Genomic DNA, 25,806 nt, shown 5'->3' on the forward strand with positions numbered 1-25,806 from the left:
GCACACTCTTGTAAACTGCATTCGCTGAAACTTTATAATTACTGAAATGTAAAGGCACCGAATATACGAGGGTTGTCCAGAAAGTAAGTTCCGATCGGTCGCGTAATGGACATCACAGTGAAAACCCAATGAAGCTTTGCACAGATTTGCTGGGTAGTGTCTCTAGTATGACCGTCGATCACATCAAGACGCTCTTTTCAGTTGTGAGCGCACTGTGAGCAAGTAAAGGTGCCTAGAACAACGATGTCTCCCGCCACATAGGAGGGCCTGCAGAAAGGCTTCGCCTTAATGAATGCAGCCCACCTAACGTAACTGTCACGTACTTCCTTCATCATGGCAATTCTCAGCCGCACTCTGCAGGGGCAGTGAAGATGCTCCTGCAGCCTTTTCGATGGGAAGTGTTCGTTCACCCACAACACAGCCATAGTTTCCTCGTCCTGATTATCATCTCTGTTCACATGAAACGCTGGATACGCAGACAACAAATGGGCGCAGGCTCCGCGTTATAGACCAGCGTAGAGAATTATCGGAATGCACAGGTGGTTGCCTTCTATGAAGATGGTGTTGGAGATATGGTATAACGCTCCGACAAATGTCTAAGTCGAAGCAGCGACTATGTAGGGACGTATCTGGAAATTGTAGCTAACTCTTGCTAATAAAATGTTTATGATTTCCGCTGTGGTTCCATTTAGCGACAGATCGGAACTTACTTTCTGGATAACCCTCGTAGTTTAATGACACCGGTAAGCAACTAGATCCACAATAAATTAAAGGCGCCATTTAACAAACTCTGTGTTGTTGTTGTTGTGGTCTTCAGTTCAGACTGGTTTGCAGCCTCTTCATCTCCGAATAACTACTGCAACCTATGTCCTTCTGAATCTGCTTATTGTATTTATCTCCGAGTCCCCCTCTACTATTTTTACACCCTCCGCCCCCCACTTCCCTCCAGTACTAATCCCTTAGAGTCTCAGAATGTGTCCTATTAATCGATCGCCTCTTCTAGCCAAGTTATGCTACAATTTTCTTTCCTCCGTATTTCTATTCATTACTTCCTCATTAGTTACCCGTTCTATTCTTCTAATCTTAAGCATTATTTTGTAGCATCACATTTCTAAAACATCTCTTCTTGTCTAAACTGCTTATCGTCCATGTTTCTCTTCCTTACTACACTACAGCCAAATACCTGGAAAGAAGAGTTCCTAACACTGAGACCTGTATTCGACGTTAACAAATTCCTATTCTTTAGAAACGCTTTTCCTGCCATTGCCGGTCTAGATTTTATATCCTCTCTACTTTGGTATCATGAGGTATTTTGCTTCCCAAATAGCAAAACTCGTCTATTACTTTAAATGTCTCATTTCCTACACTAATTCCCTCTGCATGAGCTGGTTTAATTCGACTACATTCCATTATCCATGTCTTGCTTTTGTTGATGTTTACCCTATGTCCCCCTTTCCAGACACTGCCCATTCCGTTCAATTACTCTTTCAAGTCCTTTCGAGTCACTGACAGAACTACAACGTCATCGTCAAATTTCAATGTTTTATTTCTTCTCCCTGAACTTTAATTCCTAGTTCAAATTTTTCTTTGTTTACCTTCACTGCTTGCTCAGTGTACAGATTGAATAACATCGGGGTAGACTACAATCCTATCTCATTCCCTTCTCAACCGCTGCTTCCCTTTGATGCCCTCGAGTCTTATGACTGTCGTCTGGTTTCTGTACACGTTGTAAATAGCCTTTCGCTCCCTGTTTTTTTACGCCTGCGCCTTCATAGTTCCAAAGGGAGTACTCCAGTCAACAACAAACTCTGTATTTTAAAAAAATCAAAATATTTTGTAGGCGCTGGTGAGCATTATCATCAGATATTATTTAAAGTTGCCATCAATTAAATTCAATATTATAAGGATAAGAATAATGTACTGGTGCCAATTAGCCGTGACATCAAAAGTTACTTGATGCTGCAACAATAAAACAGTTTGTCATCAGAATCCCTTTAAAAACTCCAAAGATCTATTAAACAATATGTAATAAAAAAATTATTGTAAAGGCACCAATAATAATAAGAGCAAAAATTATCACGATCAAAATGGTTTACGTGCGCCAATGAACGGAGCAAATACTCTAAAGCTCCATGGACTTAAAGTCAGTACGAACAGACGTCCACCGACGCAGGTTAAATTACAGCCCAGGATTTTTGCCGGGGAAGAAAGCCAAGATCTCTTCCTGAAAACTTTGCCTAGAAGTTGGCGTTTACATTCGACATATTTCGCAAAAGGCTCTTCCGCTAGTTTTACACAAGTATAATAAAAGCAATTAATACAAATTTCCGCTGGTGATTGTCTGTAGATGATTACTAACTTGGAAAAAGCACGTTTGTGCCATCAACTGTGCAATTTTATTTTTATTCTCCACCAGTTGGGAATGTTACAGTCAAATGATTCAAATGGCTCTGAGCGCTATGGAACTTAACAGCTGAGGTCATCAGTCCCCTAGAACTTAGAACTACTTAAACCTAACTAACCTAAGGACATCACACACATCCATGCCCGAGGCAGGATTCGAACCTGCGACCGTAGCAGTCGCGCGGTTCCGGACTGAGCGCCTAGAACCGCTAGACCACCGCGGCTGGCAATGTTACAGTTATCTTCAAGGAGGAAAATATTGTACATCAATGGATCAACCACAGATTTCCGTTATATATGATGCATACAAATGTAGAAGATACATAATTGTCATGATTCTCTTAACACGGTCTGTATAAACACGCTTTGCCCTGGCACAATCGCTATAGTGCACATTTGGTGGTCAACCACATCAGTTATCACCAAATGTGCACTACTGTAATTGTTCCAAGGCACACCGTGTTTATATGGACTGTGTTAAGAAAGACAATGATATACGTTTTGCATTTTTTATGACTCATATACGCTGACGTGACAAAAGTCATGGGATAGCGACACATACATAAAAATATACCGGCAGTATTTTGTACACAAGGTATAAAAGGGCAGTGCATTGGAGGAGCTGCTTTCTGTGATGATGTTTGGTTTGTGGGGCGCTTATCAGCCCAGTCATCAGCGCCCGCACAAAGTCCCAATTTTTTTGCATTCCAATTTTTTACACAGCCCGATCGGCCCACTGTCACGAATGATGATGAAATGATGAGGACAACACAAACACCCAGTCCCCAGGCAGAGAAAATTCCCAACCCGGCTGGTAATCGAACCCGGGACCCCATGATCCTGAGACAACAACGCTAGCCGCAAGACCACGAGCTGCGGACACTGCTGTATGTACACAGCTGGTTCATGTGTAAAAGTTTCCAACGTGATGATCGCACGATGGGCGTTAACAGACTTTGAACGCGAAGTGGTAGTTGGAGTTAGACGAATGGGACATGCCGTTTCGGAATAATCCGAGATCCACACAGCCAAAAATGTGGTGAGATTGCCACATTTCAGGCACTACCACTCACCACGGATAACGCAGTGGCTGACGACCTCACTTAACCACCGAGGGCAGCGGCATTTGCGTAGAGTTGTCATTGCCGACAGATAAGCAACATTGCTTGAAATAACGGCAGAAATCAATGTGGGGCGTGCGACGAAAGAATCCATTAGGGCAGTGAGACGAAAATTGTCGTTAACGGGCTGTGGTAGCAGACGAGTGCCTTTGCTAACAGAATGACATCGCCCGTAGTGTCTTTTCAGGGCTCCTCACCATGTCGGTTGGATCCTGGACGACTGGAAGACCGTGTCCTGGTCAGACGAGTCTTGATTTCTGCTGGTAAGAGCAGACGGTAGAGTTCAAGGATGGCGCAGACTTCACAAAGCCATGGATCCAAGTTGTCAGCAAAGCACTGTGGAAGATGGTGGTGCTCCAAATGGTGTGATCTGTGTTTACAGATAATGGACTGGGTCCGCTGGTCCAGCTGAACCAGCTGAGTGTGCTCCCTGCCGCCGTTGGATAAGCAGCTGCAGCAGCAAGTCGTATACTCTTAGCTCACTTATTTGTTACATAGTTTAATTCTTAATTTCTTTGCGTGTTTTTGGTACTTGCATTGTTTAATTCATAAATTTCGAGCGTATTATGGTATTTGAGCGTTGTAGCATCGCGTTTTAGTACCTGAATAGTGTAAATTCGCGTAGTCTCCTACCGCCGCCGAGCAGTGTGTCAGCAGTGCGCAAGTAGCAACATTACTGCATTTACTAGGCAATCTTGTATTTTAATAACTGTTTAACTTTTGTGTCGAATTGTTTGTGCTCTCTGTAAATTAGTTCAGACGTTCTTTGCACAACAGTTTTTAGCATGGATAGGGATTGCAACTGCTGTGTTCGGATGCAGGCTGAGTTGGCATCCCTTCGCTCCCAGCTTTAGGCAGTGTTGTCTTCGGTCACACAGCTTGAGGCTGTTGCCAATGGGCATCACTGTGGGGGTCCGGATGGGGGTTTGTCGGGGACGGCCAGCTCGTCCCACGCATCCCCCGATCGGACTACGACTGTGGCTGCCCACGATACTGCCCACATTGTGGCTGACCCCTCACCTGTGGTAAAGTGGGAGGTCGTCTCGAGGTGTGGCAGGGGGCGAAGGACATTCCGGAGGGCTGAACGGAAGGCCCCTCCAGTTTGTCTGACGAACCAGTTTCAGGCTCTGTCTCAGGCTGATACTGATCTTCGGCCGGACATGGCTGCTTGTCCTGTTCCAGAGGTTGCCCCTCAGTCTTCAAGATCCGGGTGATCGCAGAGGGTGGGCTTACTGGTAGTTGGGAGCTCCAACGTCAGGCGCGTAATGGGGCCACTTAGGGATATGGCAGCAAGAGAGGGGAAGAAAACCAATGCGCACTCCGTGTGCATACTAGGGGGAGCCATTCCAGATGTGGAAAGGGTCCTTCCGGATGCCATGAAGGGTACAGGGTGCACCCATTTGCAGGTGGTCGCTCATGTCGGCACCAATGATGTGTGCCGCTATGGATCGGAGGAAATCCTCTCTGGCTTCCGGCGGCTATCTGATTTGGTGAAGACTGCCAGTCTCGCTAGCGGGATGAAAGCAGAGCTCACCATCTACAGCATCGTCGACAGGACTGACTGCGGACCTTTGGTACAGAGGCGAGTGGAGGGTCTGAATCAGAGGCTGAGACGGTTCTGCGACCGTGTGGGCTGCAGATTCCTCGACTTGCGCCATAGGGTGGTGGGGTTTCGGGTTCCGCTGGATAGGTCAGGAGTCCACTACACACAGCAAGCGGCTACACGGGTAGCAGGGGTTATGTGGCGTCGACTGGGCGGTTTTGTTAGGTTAGATAGCCTCGGGCAAATACAGAAAGGATAACAGCCTCAGAGGGTGCGGGGCAAAGTCAGGACATGCGGGGACCAAGCAGCAATCGGTATTGTAATTGTAAACTGTCGAAGCTGCATTGGTAAAGTACCGGAGCTTCAAGCGCTGATAGAAAGCACCGATGCTGAAATCGTTATAGGTACAGAAAGCTGGCTGAAGTCAGAGATAAATTCTGCCGAAATTTTTACAAAGGCACAGACGGTGTTTAGAAAGGACAGATTGCATGCAACCGGTGGTGGCGTGTTTGTCGCTGTTAGTAGTAGTTTATCCTGTAGTGAAGTAGAAGTGGATAGTTCCTGTGAATTATTATGGGTGGAGGTTACACTCAACAACCGAGCTAGGTTAATAATTGGCTCCTTTTACCGACCTCCCGACTCAGCAGCATTAGTGGCAGAACAACTGAGAGAAAATCTGGAATACATTTCACATAAATTTTCTCAGGATTAGGTGGAGATTTCAATTTACCAGATATTGACAGGGACACTCAGATGTTTAGGACGGGTGGTAGGGACAAAGCATCGAGTGACATTATACTGAGTGCACTATCCGAAAATTACCTCGAGCAATTAAACAGAGAACCGACTCGTGAAGATAACATCTTGGACCTACTGATAACAAACAGACCCGAACTTTTCGACTCTGTAAGTGCAGAACAGGGAATCAGTGATCATAAGGCCGCTGCAGCATCCCTGGACATGGAATTAAATACGAATATAAAAAAAGGGAGGAAGGTGTATCTGTTTAGCAAGAGTAATAGAAGGCAGATTTCAGACTACCTAACAGATCAAAACGAAAATTTCTGTTCCGACACTGACAATGTTGAGTGTTTATGGAAAAAGTTCAAGGCAATCGTAAAATGCGTTTTAGACAGGTACGTGCCGAGTAAAACTGTGAGGGACGGGAAAACCCACCGTGGTTCAACAACAAAGTTAGGAAACTACTGCGAAAGCAAAGAGAGCTTCACTTCAAGTTTAAACGCAGCCAAAACCTCTCAGGCAAACAGAAGCTAAACGATGTCAAAGTTAGCGTAAGGAGGGCTGTGCGTGAAGCGTTCAGTGAATTCGAAAGTAAAATTCTATGTACCGACTTGACAGAAAATCCTAGGAAGTTCTGGTCTTACGTTAAATCAGTAAGTGGCTTGAAACAGCATATCCAGACACTCCGGGATGAAGATGGCATTGAAACTGAGGATGACACGCGTAAAGCTGAAATATTAAACACCTTTTTCCAAAGCTGTTTCACAGAGGAAGACCGCACTGCAGTTCCTTCTCTAAATCCTCGCACAAACGAAAAAATGGCTGACATCGAAACAAGTGTCCAAGGAATAGAAAAGCAACTGGAATCACTCAACAGAGGAAAGTCCACTGGACCTGACGGGATACCAATTCGATTCTACACAGAGTACGCGAAAGAACTTGCCCCCCTTCTAACAGCCGTGTACCGCAAGTCTCTAGAGGGTCGGAAGGTTCCAAATGATTGCATAAGAGCACAGGTAGTCCCAGTCTTCAAGAAGGGTCGTCGAGCAGATGCGCAAAACTATAGACCTATATCTCTGACGTCGATCTGTTGTAGAATTTTAGAACATGTTTTTTGATCGCGTATCATGTCGTTTTTGGAAACCCAGAATCTACTCTGTAGGAGTCAACATGGATTCCGGAAACAGCGATCGTGTGAGACCCAACTCGCTTTATTTTTTCATGAGACCCAGAAAATATTACATACAGGCTCCCAGGTAGATGCTATTTTCCTTGACTTCCGGAGGGCGTTCGATACAGTTCCGCACTGTCACCTGATAAACAAAGTAAGAGCCTACGGAATATCAGACCAGCTGTGTGGCTGGGTTTGAAGAGTTTTTAGCAAACAGATCACAGCATGTTGTTATCAATGGAGAGACGTCTACAGACATTAAAGTAACCTCTGGCGTGCCGCAGGTGAGTGTTACGGGACCATTGCTTTTCACAATATATATAAATGACCTAGTAGATAGTGTCGGAAGTTCCATGCGGCTTTTCGCGGATGATGCTGTAGTATACAGAGAAGTTGCAACATTAGAAAATTGTAGCGAAATGCAGGAAGATCTGCAGCGGATAGGCACTTGGTGCAGGGAGTGGCAACTGTCCCTTAACATAGACAAATGTAATCTATTGCGAATACATAGAAAGAAGGATCCTTTATTGTATGATTATATGATAGCGGAACAAACACTGGTAGCAGTTACTTCTATAAAATATCTGGGAGTATGCGTGTGGAACGATTTGAAGTGGAATGATCATATAAAATTAATTGTTGGTAAGGCGGGTACCAGGTTGAGATTCATTGGGAGAGTCCTTAGAAAATGTAGTTCATCAACAAAGGAGGTGGCTTACAAAACACTCGTTCGACCTATACTTGAGTAATGCTCATCAGTGTGGGATCCGTACCAGATCGGGTTAACGGAGGAGATAGAGAAGATCCAAAGAAGAGCGGCGCGTTTCGTCAGAGGGTTATTTGGGAACCGTGATAGCGTTACGGAGATGTTTAGCAAACTAAAGTGGCAGACTCTGCAAGAGAGGCGCTCCGCATCGCGGTGTAGCTTGCTGTCCAGGTTTCGAGAGGGTGCGTTTCTCGATGAGGTATCGAATATATTGCTTCCCCCTACTTATAACTCCCGAGGAGATCACGAATGTAAAATTAGAGAGATTAGAGCGCGCACGGAGGCTTTCCGGCAGTCGTTCTTCCCGCGAACCATACGCGACTGGAACAGAAAAGGGAGGTAATGACAGTGGCACGTAAAGTGCCCTCCGCCACACACCGATGTGTGGCTTCCAGAGTATAAATGTAGATGTAGACCATTTGCGACCATTCATGAACTTTATGTTTCCAAACAACGATCGAACTTCGGTGGATGACAGTGTGACATGTCACCGGGCCATAGTTTTTCGTGACTGGTTTGAAGAACATTCTGGACAACTTGAGCGAATGATTTAGCTACCCAGATAGCCCGCCATGAATCCCATTTATGGCAAATAATCGAGTGATCAGTTCGTGCGTATAATCCTACACCTGCAACACGGTCGCAATTATGGACGGCTATGAAGGCAGCATGGCTCAATATTTCTGCAGGGGACTTCCGACGACTTGTTGAGTCCATGCTACATCGAGTTGCTGCACTATGGCTGACAAAAGGAGGTGCGACACGATCTTAGGAGGTATCGCTTGACTTTTGTCACCACAGCTTACGATGGAAACGTATGGTAGAGCCATTGATCTACAATGTTTTTCTCTTTGAAAATGATTGTAACAATCGAAACCTGCAGAGAGTAAACATAAAACTGTACAACTGATGGCAGAAACATGCTTTTTCCAAAACCAGTTAAGTTTCAGAACTGTAAAACATAAAGAAAGCAATGTTGCCACACGTACAATAGCATCTTAAAACAATTACGTGTCGTCGAAGAGAAGGAATTAGTTTTGAATATCACCCACACGCCAAGAATGAACTTAGGAAATGAATTAGGCGGTCCCTTTGGCCGAATTGAACACATTTAATTTAGTGCTAACTCAGGTATTAAGGACCAAGCAGTTCATGACAGGATGTCACCCAGGCGGCGTGGTAGATCCAGACGAAACCAAATCAGCCAAAGCACACCCAAGTTGCCGATTGGACCCCCACTGCAAGGAACACATAAATGATGGGGGGCTGCCGAACTCCCCCGATGGCTAGCAAGTTCACTTGCCTTTGCACGACTCAGTTATTATGCAAAACAACAGACGGGAGCTCACCATTATCTTCCGTTGTATAACTGCCACACAGCTTCGCGGTAAGTACACCTTCGTGAAGTACATTCGAGGCGGGGTCGAATTCGGTTTCACCGTGTTGAGTGTTCCGCAACAGTACTGGAAATGCCACAAGAGAAGCGACGACTTTACGAGAGATTACCCTTCACGTAGCCACCTCCAAACAGGTAAACCTCCCGCCTTTCAAAATCGACACATCCCACGGTCCTGTTCAGTCTTCACTAAATCCTGGCGCTAGCTAGCTGGGCACCAATGTATTGGCCAAGCCCCTTTATTTTCGAGGTTGCGCTGCAAGTCAGAGAAATTCGAAATCAAATCACCACCGCTAGGTTACCCAAAATACGACGACGTTGATATACTAGTTAGTTCAAAGACAGTATGCCCAACGCCTCTGGTTAAACTCTAACGGCTGTAACAAAACACAATAAAGAATGTAAAGAACAGACCATAAATAAATAAATGTAAAAGTAGCTATTGTTATTTAAGTTACACGTGTCCTTGTACGCTGAAGCGCCAAAGAAACTGGTATGGGCGTGCGTATTGAAATGCAGATATATGTAAACAGACAAAATACGGCGCTGCGATCGGCAACGCCTGTATAAGACAACAAGCGTCTGGCGCAGTTGTTAGATCGGCTACGCAGCTACAATGGCAGATTATCAAGATTTAAGTGAGTATGAAAGTGGTGTTACAGTCGGTTCACGAGAGATGGGACACAGCATCTCCGAGTTAGTGATGAAGTGGGGATTTTCCCGTCCGAGCATTTCACGAGTGTACCGTGAATATCAGAAGTCCGGTAAAACATCAAATCTCTGACATCGATGCAGCCAGAAAAAATGCCTACATGCACGGTACCAACGACGACTGAAGAGAATCGTTCAACGTGACAGAAGTGCAACCCTTCCGCAGATTGCTGCAGATTTGAATGCTGGCCCACCAACAAGTGTCAGCGCGCGAACCTTTCAACGAAACATAATTGATATGGGCTTTCGGAGCCGAAGGCCCACTCGTGTACCTTTGATGACTGCACGACGCCAGCTTTATGCTCCGCCTTGGCCGGTCAACACCAACATTGGACTGTTGATGACTGGAAACATGTTGTCTCGTCGGACGAGACTCGTTTCAAATTGTATCAAGCGGATTGTATCAGACGGACGTGTACAGGTATGGAGACAGCCGCACGAATCTATGGACTCTCCACGTAAACAGGGGAATGTTCAAGCTGGTGGAGGCTCTGTAATGATGTTGGGCATGTGCAGTTGGAGTGATATGGGATCCCTGAAACGCCTAGATATAATACTGACAGGTGACACGTGCATAAGCATCGTGTCTGATCACCTGAATCCATTCATGTCCATTGTGCATTCCGACGGATTTGAGCAATTCCAGCAGGACAATGCGACACTCTACACGTCAAGAATTGCTACAGAGAGGCTCCAGGAATACTCTTCCGAGTTTACACACTTCCACTGGCCACCAGAGTCTCCAGACATTAACATTATTGAGCGTATCTGCGACGCCTTGTAACGTGCTGTTCAGAGGAGATCTCCACCCCCTCCTACTCTTACGGATTTATGGACAGTCCTGCAGGATTCATGGTGTCAGTTCTCTCCAGCGTTACTTCAGACATTGGTTGTGTTGCGGCACGTCGTGGTGCGGTGGGACCACTGCACGATATTAGGCAGGTGTACCACTTTCTTTGGCTCTTCAGTGTGTTCCCCAAGGAGAATCAAAGTAATAAATTTTTTAAAAAGCCTGAATAAGGACGATATCAGTAAACTATACGGCAATCAGGTACCACATGACAGAGGCCAAGGAGTACAGAGGAAGGCTCTTAGGCCGGCCGGGTTGGCCGAGCGGTTCTAGGCGCTACATTCTGGAATCGCGCGACTGCTACGGTCGCAGGTTCGAATCCTGCCTCGGGCATGGATGGGTGTGATGTCCTTAGGTTAGTTAGGTTTAAGTAGTTCTAAGTTCTAGGGGACTGATAACCTCAGAAGTTAAGTCCCATAGTGCTCAGAGCCATTTGAACCATTTTTTGAAGGCTCTTGGATGTATTATCACTTGTCGTTGCTGTATTCCCGAGGAGAGATATTACTAACAAACTCGTTGTATCTGGCCGCGCTTTGCTGTGGCTCAGCCTGGTTAGATGGAAAAGAGAGAAAAGAGAAGCACCTGTTTCTAATTAGTACGTGAACTGGATTTACATCATACTCCTCCTCCTCCTCCTCTCTGTCCGTCTCCTCCTCGCCTCTCCGTTTGTGTCTTCTCCTCGCTCCCCTTCCTTTCTGCATCATCTCACCACCCCTCTTTCTCTGTCCAGCGTCTCCTCCCTATCCATGTCTTCTTGCCCACTTTCTGCCTTCTGCCTCTGTCCATCATTTAGTCCCCTTTCCTCTGTCCATCTTCTCCCCCTCCTCTCTCGCCATCTTCTCTTTGTTCAGAAATGTTCAAATGTGTGTGAAACCTCATGGGTCTTAACTGTTAAGGTCATCAGTCCCTAAGCTCACACACTACTTAACCTAAATTACCCTAAGGACAAACACACACACCCATGACCGAAAGAGGACTCGAACCTCCGCCGGGACCTGCCGCACTGTCTATGACTGTAGCGCCTTAGACCGCTCGGCTAATCTCTCGCGGCTCTTCTCCTTCCCCCGCTCTGTTTCCCAGCATCAGTCCATCACTTCCTTCCTTCTTTCTGTGTCCATCATCTGCTCCCATCATTCCCTCTGCCCCCTCTCTCTGTCCATATGCTCTTTCCGCTATCTGTGTCCATTTGCTCCCAGCCCTCTTCGCTCTCTCTCTGATCTTGCGCCTGTTTATTCATATTGCAAATTCAGATTTTGTGGTAGTATTCTAATCCTGATCCGACATGCCATAAATAATACTTCCCCGTCCGCTAACAAAGTTTCACCATTATATATTGTATGTATGTACTTCTCCGTTATGTATAGCAAAAAACATGCAGCCTGTATTTGCCCATACGTTTATTACAGTAGCGCGTAAAAACTTAAAGTAAACCGGTAGAGTACTTTACGAGAGTTTTGCTTATTACATTTCCGCTTCACATATTACATACATTAAAAAAACATGAGGTATATAAAACTCGGCATATGTTCGAATGCAATATTGTGTCAATGTTTCGAAGTAATTGGTGAAGAGCTTTCGGAGGTTTAAGATCTTGAAATATTTTTCATTTGTGTGGCCATAGTGTCCGTAGTTGCTTTATAATTCTTGAGGGAATTTTCGTTCTGTCGTTGTAACTACAAAAATGCGTGATTTTTTTTCACCAGAAGCGTTTCGCTTTATTGAGGTAAAGCATGATCAGTGGTGATGATTTTCGGTTGATTTCTCGCTTACATCGGGAAATGCCTTCTGCTAGCACATCGTTGTGTTTCTGCGTGCCGGCCGTGGTGGCCGAGCGGTTCTAGGCGCTGCAGTCTGGAGCCGCGCGACCGCTACGGTCGCAGGTTCGAATCCTGCCTCGGGCATGGATGTGTGTGATGTCCTTAGGTTAGTTAGGTTTAAGTAGTTCTAAGTTCTAGGGGACTGATGACCTCAGAAGTTAAGTCCCATAGTGCTCAGAGTCATTTGAACCATTTGTTTCTGCGTTAGACACTGATAATTTTGGTTTAAATTTTAGTTTTTCCGCGACACTATACATTTCTTATGTTTTTCACAACACACTTTTATGCACGCCACTGTAATACGATGTAAAAGGTATTTTTGTATAACTACTAGCGGGCCATCAGACGGTGAAGAATACTAGGAGATATATGATTTTGAATAAATGAACGTTTAAATTTTTTATTTACAAAGATTTCCTACCATTTTATCACATTTCTGTAAAAAATTCAGCTTTTTCAGGTGCCTCCTAGATGTTTTCCACGTTCCTGCTACTTACTGAAATGTATGGAGTGCGTCTAATCAATATTAATCTGTATTACATGTACTGTAAACTAATACACTGATAATTATAATAGGACTTTTTTGTTGTTTCAGCTTCCCATTCCCTGGCGCAAGATACTGACGTGTCGACCATTGCTTATAGCGATTGCAGCCGACTGGGGCTGTCTGTGGGGGATGTACACGCTCCTGACACAGGCGCCGACATACCTCCAAAACGTCCAGGGGTGGAGTGTGCAGATGGTAACACACAGTAGATATGGAGCCTAGTAGGTTCTGTTTCATAACTCAGTCACATTCATCGCTGTGGCAGACTTTATGCCACCCCACCGCAACTAAACGTTATTCATAATTTCCTTCACCGTCCGTTCCCAAAATGTATCTGCACTCCAATAACAGCCTAATGTTACAGAAATTTCATTCGAACAAGTGGAATCTGACCAGGTACTTGGTTTAGTAGCTTATGAGTCACGATAAGAGAACCAAGAAGTAACACTAAGAAAAGAAGTAAAAAAGAAAGTGCTTGGATTGAAAAAAGGCATAGGAGTAGGATGCTACACCCCAAAGAAGCAATGAAAAACATAAAACTTAAGTTCAGGGGCGCGTTAAAATTCAGGTTGAAAATATATGTGATATGATTGGCTGCCGACATGCAGACTAGTTGCGGACGAAGCACAAAAACATGTTCTATTTGCGTACCCGTGCTGTTTTTTTTTTTTTTTTTTTGTTTTTTTTTTTTTTTTTTTTTTTTAAAAAAAATCCTTTATACATAACCTCATATTACATTATTCATATAACCCACTACCTAACTACATTAGTGGGTCTTACAAATGATACACTTAATGCAGCTTTTTTCTACACTACAGGTACTTCTATTGTTTTTACTCTAGTCTAACTGCTATGGGATTCTAAGCTACTTAATCTAAGTCTACATTCTACCTGCAGCGTTACAGGTGTGCCAGTGCTACTATAAACCTACTGGTGTTGGCCACGGCCCACTGAGCTAATCCCAGTGGGCGTGCCCCTGGCACTGGGCTGGCCTTAAGTTGGTGTCGCTGCAGTCTACTCTAAGTATTATTCTATCTTCTACATCTAATCTAACCTAACTACATGTCACAATTGGTGTGCGGTCAAATCCGGTGTATTGTACCCCCCTCCCTCCTAGTCCATGGTAAGGCGGATTCCAGCCGTATGACGGCTGGCCAGGTCCCCACTTGGCGGTACAGGAAGGGTGTACGAGTCTAATTCGGTGGAAGTGTTAGTCCTTCACTGGTGGTTGTCCCTAAGAAAGTTCTTAATTACTTTCTTTGATATCACATCAGTGAGAGTATTTAAGATGTTGAAAGTGCTTTCGCTTCTTAATATGTGGTACGTGTCCTTGTTTGGTAGCTGTTGTCGTAGATCATGGGCCACATCATCGAAGAGGTGGCACTCATACACCACATGTTCTGGGGTACCTTGCACAGCACCACAGTCGCACGCTGGTGTAGCCTGTTTCCCAAACCGACATAGAGTGGGTGTGAAAAATGTAAATTTTAACCTTTCCTCGATATCTGGTAGCAGTTCATAAGTTCTGCGTCCCGTTTCCTCACTACTCCATTGATTCTGCCAAAGTTCAATTCCCCTCTCTTTGATAGCATACCTGTCCCCCGCGTAGACCCCAAGTATTTCCCTGATTTTATCCCTGTTTTCCTTCTTCACCCAGTACCAGGCGGCTTGCTCCCTGATTTTTATGTCTAATGGACAAATCCCCATTAGTACTAATAGCGCTCCTCCTGGTGTAGTTCTGTAAGCCCCTGCTGAACGTAGAAGCATGTTCCGCTGCACTCTTCTTACGGCCATGGCAGGCATGACCCTCGTGAGTCTGTGTGCCCAGACTCCTGATCCGTATCCTACTATGGAGGTCAGAATACTATTGTGATATAGTTTTATTAAATTTGGTGGCAGGTGGAATCGCTTGTGACCTATTCCAATGAGGTTATTTAGTAAGACCAGTGACTTTTGAGATACGGTGTCAATATGTGATGCAAAGTTCCACCTCTCATCGATGATTACACCCAGATATCGGGCCTCACGGCGCCGAAGAACTGACATGCCGTTGATTCTAACTGTGGGATTTCTGACCAATTGGCCTTTGAGAAGCAAGTATGTTGATTTGTTGGGCGCAATAGTCATTTTACTTCTTTGGCACCACGATGTAAGCACAGTTACGGCTCTCTCCACTTTCGGTTCTAGATCCTCATGGCTACGGCCGCCGACCAGCAAGAGGAGGTCGTCTGCGTATGCTATGACCTCTAGCACATCGTCACAGTTCTTTAGATCCTCAAGTAGAGGCTCCATATTTATGTCCCAAAAGAGAGGTCCCAGGACAGAGCCCTGAGGACATCCTTTGGTCACAATCTTCCTGACCGTGCCGCTAGGGGCCGATAGCGAGACCTCCCTGTCTACACAATAGCTCCTCAGACAGCCGTATAGTACGTATAGTAGCCCTGGACAGTTCTTTTCCCGCAGGCGGGAAAAGAGTGAGGGCCACCACAGGTTGTCGAAGGCGCCACTGATGTCTACCATGATGCCGACAACATACTTGTGCGGGGCAGAGCCACAGACCTCGGCAGCCAGGGCGATTGCGTCAGACGCAGAGCACCCAGACCGAAAACCGAATTGTCTGTCGCTCATCCCACACAGCATGCGGTGTGCTGTCAGTCTGTGTGCTAGTAGCCTCTCAAAAAGTTTGCCCAGTACATCTAGCAAGCAGATAGGTCTATAAGACTTGATTTCTGTAGGATCTTTGTCTGGACTCTTTTTAATTATTATTACATTTGCTTTTTTCCAAATTGCTGGGAATTTCCCGAGTTGTAAGCACTCGTTGTACAACTTAGTGAGAGGAGCTACAAGCTGGGGGGCAAGGAATTGCACCACTTCCACAGTAATGCCGTCCGGGCCAGGAGCTTTACCCTTTTTAAGGGCCTTTATTTGGGCAGCGACTTCCTCTTCAGAGAAGGGGTAAGTTCTTGTGTTATTGTTGTAGTCCCTTTGGTCTTCTCTTCTTATTCCTTTCTGTTCATCTGTCTCATTTTCTTCCACGTCGTCAGGCAACAGGACCCGGAGGAGGGCCTCGGCAGTTTCCTGCCACGTGCCCGTCATCCGGTCCCCGTCCCTGACTGTGGAAAGCGCCATAGGTGATCTTATTTTCTCTCTTACTCACTTGTATGGGACTCCCCAAGGGTCTGTAGCCAATTGTCTTTTTACATAACTTTCCCAACTTCTGAGTCTGACAGCCCTGAGCTCCTGTTGGAATTGATCCTTGCTCTCTCTGTAGATCTGTAACCATCTTTGTTTCTCTCTCCAGACGACACTCTGCTGGTAGTACCTCCTCGCCCTCCTTACAGCCTGGCGCATCTGTTCTAATTCAGCCGACCATGGTGTGGGGGTGGCCGCGACGGCTCTCCTCCTGGTTGGTACCGCGGCTCGCACCGCCCTGGTGATAGCCTGTACCAGCTCTTCGGCGTATTCATCTACGTTTTCATCACCCTCCAGCAATGTCGGGATGTTGCACTCCTCCGCGAGACGGTCCCAGTTGGCTTTGTTATAATTGAACTGCAGCTCCCACCCCATGTCCCTGTGGCACTCCCTTTCCCCAATGTTGAAAGAAATTAAGTTATGGTCACTGGTGGTTGCTCTGTCCCACACTTTCCAGTTGTTGACTTTTGTGATGAGGTTTGGTGTTACCAACGTCACATCTATATTTGTGCCATCTCCCCCGCCGCCTGTATAGGTGGGGGGGTTCCCTTGTTGGTTTGCAACCACCAGTTGCAATGCCATTATCGTCTCTTCGGCCTTTAGCCCTCGATCATCGTGAGTGCCACTGAACCAAAGGGGGGACTTTTCATTTATGTCTGCCGTCACTATCATCCTGCGTCCCCGCAGTGCCGTGGTAACCTGTGTGAGTATCTCCAAAAACTCATCTATTTCTCGCCCATATTGGAAGTAAATGTTTGAGATGTAGATCACTCCCGTCGATGTTTGGAGTTCCACGACATTGCAGTGTTCGATCGAGAACTGCGCGAGGACCGTGGTTCTGAATGATTTGTTAGTGATTATTATTGCGACTTTTGGTTCTACTCCGGTGTATATCATTTGCCAATTGGCAGCCATATATGGGATTCGTCCCGCTTGAGAGTACGGTTCCTGTAGACATAGTACGTCTAGACTCTTCTCTTCCACCACCCTCCGAAGTTCCTGCAAGACTAGTTTACTGTTGTGTGCGTTTATCTGACCCACGTTTATTTGGTTCACGTGGGAAGTAGGTATGAATATGTGATTCTGGCCAGTTTTTGGACCAGTCGTGAGCTACTCTACCATTGGTTATTACTGCTTGATTATATAGTTCTTCTATGTTGAAATTCTCGTTACGTCTTTCAAATACCTTTTTAACTAGATCTCGCAGGGCTCCGAAGTCGGTGGGGAGATTCATTGTCTTGAGCTGGATTCTATCCACAGCCTCCATTACTGGGAAGGTGACATCTCTGCCATATTCATGGCCGACACGTACCACATGTCTTAGTGCCGTGGTGAGGATTGCCGGCTCCTCCAATCTGGAGAGTTGCAGTGCATGCTCCAGGTTGGGGTATATTCGTTGGGGGTCTATTCCCATTCCTCTCTGGGTTGGTGAATCAGGGGATGAGTTTGTGCTAGTCACTTCATCAAACTGGACTTGTGCGGTATTTTCTGATTCTTTACTATGTGGAAGTGAACTCCCAGGTACAGGATGCCTTCGTGGCCGAGAAGGTTCTTCGTTCGACCCAGGTCCCCAGCAGGGAGGAGAGGGAGCTTCTTCTTCGCACGGATCTGTTTGTACACATACATCTTTCATTATTATGACCATAGATCTTGGTTGCATGACTTTTTGTAGAAATTGTTTGAATTTGCTTGCTCTCAGAGCGTCCCTCAACCTCTTGCTCGGGGATTTCCTTTTAGGCTTCCTGAGTTCAGTTATGGCCTCAGCCATAGTCAATTCGCGAAATTAGTCTTTGTTCCAACATCCTGTACGTTGGGCAGTTCCTTCCGGTGGTGTTGCACGGTTTTCTTCCTCTTTTTGTGCATGGGATGCAAGTTACATTTTTGTTGCAGTTTTTCCTTGTGTGGTCTTCTGCCCCACACCTGGAGCAGGCCGGCTTCCTTTCACAGTGCTTATGGACATGGTCCAGATCGCAGCAATTGTGGCACCGGGGGACTACTAAGTAGTCTCTGACATTAATTGCGTGAAACCCTATGTATACTTTGCCCATAGCGGTTAGTTTGCGCCACATCTTACCAGAAACCTCGGCGACGTGATGGACAACATCTCGTTCCCGAGGCCCGGTTTTAAAACGCAGCTTGAATTCATTTTTGAACGTTTCCCACTCACAGTCATCAAAATTCTGGTTATAAAGGGTTTCATATATGTCACTTTCGGTCAAGGCTACAGGTACATCATATAGGATAACTAATGGATTTCTCTTTTTTAGTGGTTCACATTTGACTGCCTTCTTTAGTTTATTATTATTTAGTATCTTGTCTCTATCTTCTTCTGTGGCAAGATCCACGATTACCACATTCTTGGTAGCTTTCACTTTGTTCACTTTAATTTTATCTCTTGCCGGGTCAATGGTAGTTGTGAAAATTTCTTGTACTTTTTTAATGGTCTGTCCAGGTAGTGGTCTTAGAAAGACTGCCGTGTCTGGTTTCTTCGAAACCTTGGCAATCGTTTCCTTGGTTGTTTGGGCCTTCGTGGCGGTTTGCGCCACCACTCCAGCCCATGTCTTAATCGGTTGTTGTCGAAGTCTGGTATTCTCTTTCTCCAGTTCTTCAAGCCGCCCTTCTAGCTTTGCATGTGCTATGGCCCAGGCAGCAAGCTCATTCTTTATTGCCAGGACCGCAGCCTGACTAATCTTTCCGTTTTTGACACTTGAGTCAAGAATTTGACTGATGCGACAGTGTCTTTCATAAACGTTTTCATCTTCGTGTCCCACTTCCTCCTGTGAGGTAGGGACAGCGGACATACTCGCCCTCGAAAGCGCACTCGAGTCACTCGTCTCTTGATCTGCCATGTTGTCGACGAGTGAAAGAAAGTTGGGAGCCCGTCTCTTACCCCGGACCGGCTCCTCTGGCATGGGGGGGGGACTGTTGCAGCTCGCCCACCGACCTCGCCCCTAGGTCAAGGGCACTCCTGAGCTGCAGGGTTCAGGGCGCCGTTGCCAGCGCACTGGTCCCCGTCGAAGGCCTCGTCGTCGACGATTTCACTCGACGCTCCTCGGCAAGTGCACCCCGCACTCCGGAGAGGCGGATGCACCCCTCGCCCTTCGCCGCCTACTTGCCCGAGTTTCCACCTGAAGGCCAGGGACCCACTCCTACTCAGGTGGTGGGTCGGTCCCCCAGTCGTTCGGCGGTCTGGGCCCATCTAACCTAGCCCAGGCGATGTCACCACCTCCTGGGTTTGGCAGAACACGCCCCGGTTACCCAGGGGCGCGGCGAAGCACCCTTGCCGACTCGCGCCGCGATCCCACGCCGACAAACGAGGTCGCCGGCATGCAGAGCACCTGCTGGTCTGTGCCCTGCGAACAGAAAGGGACTGATGTTCGGTCCCTAGACACAGCTCCCCCTGTGCCACGCACCCTTCGCTTTCGCATCGGGTTGGGTCGCAGCTCTCCCTTTTGTCGCAAGGCAGAACGCCAAGCTTAACATCTGGCACCACGGGAAGGCGGAAAGAGCCACTTGGGAAGGAGAGGCTATGAGAGACGTTTCACTTCCCCTGTGAGGACTGCCGCGGCACACCCGACTGGAAAGCGATACGCCCCAGTGCGAGCTTCCGTGCCCTACGGCGCACCGGCAGCGGGCGGCCCCGCCCCGAAACGCGCCGTCAAACGACTGACCTCACGCCAGACAACTGACCTCACGCCAGACACTGACCTCACGCTGTTTACCCGTGCTGTTTACCAGATATCCAAGTTGCGTACCCCTACGAGTATCGAGATATCCGAGCTCCGTATAGCACATTTTCCTTCCATTTAACCGGACGGCGGGTTGGCCACGAAATGCTGTACGATTTCGTACATGTCGTTAAAATATGCATACTGAATACTGTAACATTTATGGAAAATTTGCTTGCTACATCTTCTTGTACAGCACCATTTTCTGGGTTCTTCTACAGCAGAAATTGATATGCTATGGCTTTGATATAGTGCAATCTGCTTATTTCGCCTTGTCTAATTTTCCTATTTCGTCTAATGTTTTTCAAATTCACACTATTTATTTCTTCACCTTTCTTTGTACCTCACTGATGACTTCCAGCAACTGAAATACGTTGTGATATGAAGGAGCATACCATTCACGGCACTCTTCGTTGGCGCAGAGAAGAGGAGAATTCTACCCCTAGTATTTTTTTTTTTTGTGTTTGGCCTTTATAGAACTGTCTCTAATTAGTCATGAAATATACAGTTTTTATGGAAGAATATAAAAATATCGATAGAGCATAAAATATAAAGGATCATATCAACAATATGAAGTAAAGTTCCCTTCATCCTACACCTGTCCTACAGATGTATTCCAATCTTCTTAGTGAAATTACGAATAATTTCATATAGACGAATGTCTTTAGAGGATAATGTATAAGTAGCTGCTAGAGGAAGTTGATAACCCAATAAAATCCTTCTACATGTACATCTACACTCCGCAAGTCACCTGACTGTGTCCGTTGTCATATTTGGGACAAGAAAGGAGGATGTAATATACATTAGCGATTGTCTCAGAGTTACACTTGCATGCAGGAGAACTATAAACATTGATTCGACATGAATGTAAAGGGAAGAAAGCATGGTTGAATCGAAAGCGAATTGTAGAAGATGGCGCGAAACTGTTTATTTGAGCCCGCTTGAACCACGGTATGGAGACGACTTGAGGTTGTAGCATTGCTTAACTGCCCATAGTTATGGTGAATGTTGGTTGGTTAGTTTGTTGATTTGGGGGAGGGGACCAAACAGTGATGTTACCATTCCCATGGGGTTAGGGAAGATTGGGGAAGGATGTCGGCCGTGCCCTTTCAAAGGAACCATCCTTATGGTGAATGTTTACATTTTGACTGGCTGTTCTGTTCTAACACACAATCTGAAAACATACGCGAATGGCCGTAATATCGTTGTCGAAACAATAACCTTCCACGCCAGGTGGGAGAAAAGAAAGCCCAAAAAAACCTTTAGGAAGTATGAAATGTCACCCCGGCTAACTTTTTTTTTTTTTTTTTTTTTTTTTTGCGTAGCTCAAAGATTGTATTTTACGAATATAACTCTGGTCGTTGTGCAAATGGCTTCTTGTCAGAGACGTATTTGGCCAAATAGCGAGAACAGCAGAATGAATAGTCACTTCAAAAATATATACAGATCCCTCCGACAAAAATATATTGGCAAATGATTACTTAGATACTGAAGGGCCGTTTAATACGTATCAGATTTGATTGTCAATAAGGTTAGCAATAACGATACGTATGTATGATTCTTAAAGTCAACAACTACAACAACTTGTTAAAAAAGGTAAGGGCACCTTATAAAAGTATCATCCATGTATAAGTGTATCACACTGTTTTAAAAACGACAGTTTTTTGCAGTAGTCTCATGGCAATAACGTTAGTTTCGACACCGTTAAGAAATATTCAGTTTTCGTCTAATGTAGTTAGGTTGTTTAGGTAATGAGGTATAATCCCATGCGACTGCGGTAGGTCCCTTGGCACTTTAGGACGAAGCATCGTACGAGAAGAGTGCATGCTTTTCTCTAATCAGAATGACACCTTTGTTATTCCAGATAACTAAGTCATCAACACATATCACGGAAAGGAGAATTTTGCTTGGTTTGCAATGTTCGATCGCTTTTCGTTTCAACGAGTTGCTTAGCTTCTTCTTGAGCATAGATCGGATATCGTGAAGTTGATGGTCGCGAAAAGTGTTCGCTTCACGAGTCGTACCTGTTACTCAAATATGCATATATTCTTTGCATTTATTTTTACAGTACGACTGTCGCTGAATTTCACCACTTAGATTTCAGTGCATACGAGATATGTAACCCTCTGATTCACGTAGTTGCTTTCTTTTCTCACGAAAGGCTGAAGGTCCACTTCATGCTCCACTGTAGCTAATTAAGGTCGTGCTCGCAACTGATACGTTCACGGTTAGCCGTGCATCCGCTATTCGGATGTTCATCACAGCAACTCCAGTGGATCCATTTGCAACTAGTATCCAGCCATCGTTGCTATCCTCACTGAAAGTGAGGAAACATGATATATTGACTGGAATGAACTGTTTACTGAGGACGGAATATAGCAAGAAGTAATACTAAACAAGGAGGAAAGCACTGAAAAGTAATAGCAATGAGTAAAACAGTTCAAGATGGAGTACGTAAAAGGTTGTTATTATTTACTTTCTTAGAAGGCGCAGACGTTACGTGCCACGAACAATGTTAAGGTTTTTTACACACCTTGGGCATAAATTGTAATGGCTGTAATTATTTTTTACACTACGTCTTATCATCGCACATGTCCAGTTTGACATTCATCGACTGGTGCCTAATGCCAATTTTCCTATTGACAACATAGTGGATTAGCATTTTCGACTTACAACTGAAACGTGGGACATCATAGCTTCCCGAATGTTTGAGGGCTAATCGTGTGAGTGATGTTTATTTTTTTCAAAACATTTCACAGTTTTTCGTTTAACATACATTTGACAACCGGTAGTGTTCCCAATAAAGGGCTACATAACAGCTAAAGCGGCTTGGAGGGTTTTCATTCACTGTGAATGCCATCAATTGATACGGGCTTTCTAATAAAAAAACGATGTCAAGATTCTTAAATATTAATGATAATACGTTATTATTGGCCCCAATAATGTTACAGCCGTGTTTAATATCCGTAACATTCATGACAATCATATAATAGTTATTAACATATAGTTATTCATGCACCTTTATTTAGATGGTATTACAGATTTGAAAGTAATCTATGAAGTTAATCTGTAAAGTCGGTATTTATGTGTCGAATTTTGCGTCCAAACATTGATCTTTTTTATACATAAAAATTTCAAGCTCAATTTAAGCTGTTACTTTACAGGCGTCTAGGAGAATTGTGATTAATTTATAACGTGTTTTCCATCAAGTGCTGTGGTTGATAATCTTGCCTTCGTTAATATTTCAGCTTTCTCCGTTAGAGAATAACGCAGTGTTCCGTACCGTTTCGTATAATTCACATTACGAGGGACAGAGGAACATAGATTCAGAACATTACGAACTGTACAGCACTCGATAAAGAGCTTGCGTATCACCTAACTTATTTAATTTTAGGATATTTCTGTACAGATCTCATAACGAATGGTATTTTTCAGCTTGGACTCGTGACGGGGGTACCTCATATTTTCCGGTTGGTGGTCGGGGTTCTAGTGGGTTCCTGGTGTGACCATCTCCGCGGCAGTGGAAAGCTCTCTGTCACCAACGTTCGGAAACTGGGAACTTTTGTAAGTAAGTTATACAAACCATGATTGTAGAGCTAACTGGCTGCCACTCCACTTCCAAGTGTGCATATTTCAACACAGTTTCATCATCTTCAGTACGAAATCTGAAATATTATCACAAAAACGGCGTGTAAGGTGTAAGCCTGTACAGGGTACGCTAAAGTATCGGAGAACTTGCTGTGCAGATGTCGAGGTTTGCGTGTTTGCATGAAGCTGTAGCTGTACCGGCAGTGGCGTGGTCACCGATAGGACCTTCCATGCCGGCAGGTCACGCCAGACGAACCAGAGTGAGTGTACCCCAGCACGTGCCACCACCCTCTTATCTCCTGTAGTGCTCCTTAGCCTTTCACATTAGAGCTCTACGTGAACCCGACTTAAACAGGTCTCACTTTGGTGAATAGACACACATACATCCTCGAGAACTTTTAACATTGCAGGGCGTCAATTTAATGATTATAAAGACTCCGCCTCGATTGCTAATAGAAACCGGATGTTGACCCAGGTTTCGGAGCGGATTACCACGCCTTCTTCGGAACACACTAAAACTACAAACTGCCTAAAGAGGCGTGGTCCAACATTATTACAGAACGCCCAAAAGGGTAAAAGACTCGCATAAAATGTAAAATAAATGGTACGTGTGTACCATGTGAATACCTGTACTTAGCTCAAACGTCAGAAGCGTGCTTCCTCACCCCAGCCAACGTTCGGTGGGCCGCGGGCTCTCAGGTGAACTGAGGTGGCGCCGGCAGCTAGGCTGTGAGAATGTCAGAAAGGAACGCGCATGCGCAAATTGAGAAATCGTCTTCTTCCATGTGATTGGCGTAAAATGAGTTAGGAAAATGATCCGATGACCGGCTCAAAGGCGCAGGAAGTTAATGCGTGTGTATGTATAATGTCCTAGCTCGAGGACGATTTTATAGAACAGTAGAACGTGGATAGGCTGAAACTATATATGTGGGGTACCAAATTCCACGGATGGTCAAAACGCATGCACGCAGGACAGACAAAATACCATCAGCTAGAAGAAGGGGAAAAATATGGGGGATGAATAAAAAACAAGTTTAACTTTAGGTTCTTTTTACACTATTTTGGTACATATCCGATAGCACTATTCAAAATGACCTCTGTCGGTCATTAGATATTAAGGGCGATCAAGGTGACGTTGTACGTCCTTTCATGCAATTATATTAAGCCTGCCGTACTAATTTGACCCTATTCTGGTCAATAGCGCTAAGAATTTAATATAGTAACTTTACACCCTTATCCTATCGTAGTCATCAAATGCTATCACCGACCCTAAGTAACTGAAAAGTGGGTTATTCATCCCCCATATTTTTAGCCTGCTTCTAGCTGATGGTTATTTGTCTGTCCTGCGTGCATGCGTTTTGACCATCCGTGGAATTTGGTACCCCACATATATAGTTTCAGCCTATCCACGTTCTACAGTTCTATAAAATCGTCCTCGAGCTAGGACATTATACATACACACGCATTAACTTCCTGCGCCTTTGAGCCGGTCATCGGATCATTTTCCTAACTCATTTTACGCCAATCACATGGAAGAAGACGATTTCTCAATTTGCGCATGCGCGTTACTTTCTGACATTCTCACAGCCTAGCTGCCGGCGCCACCTCAGTTTACTGAGAGCCCGCAGCCCACCGAACGTTGACTGGGGTGAGGAAGCACGCTTCTGACGTTTGAGCTAAGTACATCTATTGACATGGTACACACGTACCGTTTATTTTACATTTTATGCGAGTCTTTCGCCCTTTTGAGCGTTCTGTGTTAATGTTGGACCATGCCTCTTTAGGCAGTTTGTAGTTTTAGTGTGCTTCGAAGAAGGCGTGGTTATCCACGTCGAAACCTGGGTCAACATTCGGTTTCTATTAGCAGTCGAGTCGGATTCTTTATAATCATTACACATACATCCACATACATACTCCGGAAGCCACCGTATGGTGTATGTGCGGAGGGTACCGATACCACTACTAGTCATTTCCCTCCCTGTTCCACTCGTAAGTGGAGCGACAGAAAAACGACTGTACATCCCAGGATCTCTAATGTGTCTCATCTTGTCTTCAGGGCGCTTACGTCAAATATACGTTGATTTTAGGACCTGAAAGCCGGCCGAAATGGCCGTGCGGTTAAAGGCGCTGCAGTCTGGAACCGCAAGACCGCTACGGTCGCAGGTTCGAATCCTGCCTCGGGCATGGATGTTTGTGATGTCCTTAGGTTAGTTAGGTTTAACTAGTTCTAAG

The 25,806-nt window shown here is 45.3% G+C and overlaps 1 protein-coding gene across 1 annotated transcript in view; it reads left to right on the plus strand.

Annotated features, from left to right (window-relative positions):
• Positions 1–25,806, plus strand: part of LOC124777801 (sialin-like) — a 135,210-nt gene that overhangs the window by 62,194 nt on the left and 47,210 nt on the right. The window contains exons 5-6 of the mRNA XM_047253317.1: positions 13,115–13,261; positions 23,422–23,554. Of these exons, the coding sequence (XP_047109273.1) occupies positions 13,115–13,261; positions 23,422–23,554 (280 nt within the window). The remainder of the gene's footprint in view (positions 1–13,114; positions 13,262–23,421; positions 23,555–25,806) is intronic.

Source organism: Schistocerca piceifrons, chromosome 2, assembly GCF_021461385.2.
Source record: "Schistocerca piceifrons isolate TAMUIC-IGC-003096 chromosome 2, iqSchPice1.1, whole genome shotgun sequence".
Classification (NCBI taxonomy): domain Eukaryota; kingdom Metazoa; phylum Arthropoda; class Insecta; order Orthoptera; family Acrididae; genus Schistocerca; species Schistocerca piceifrons.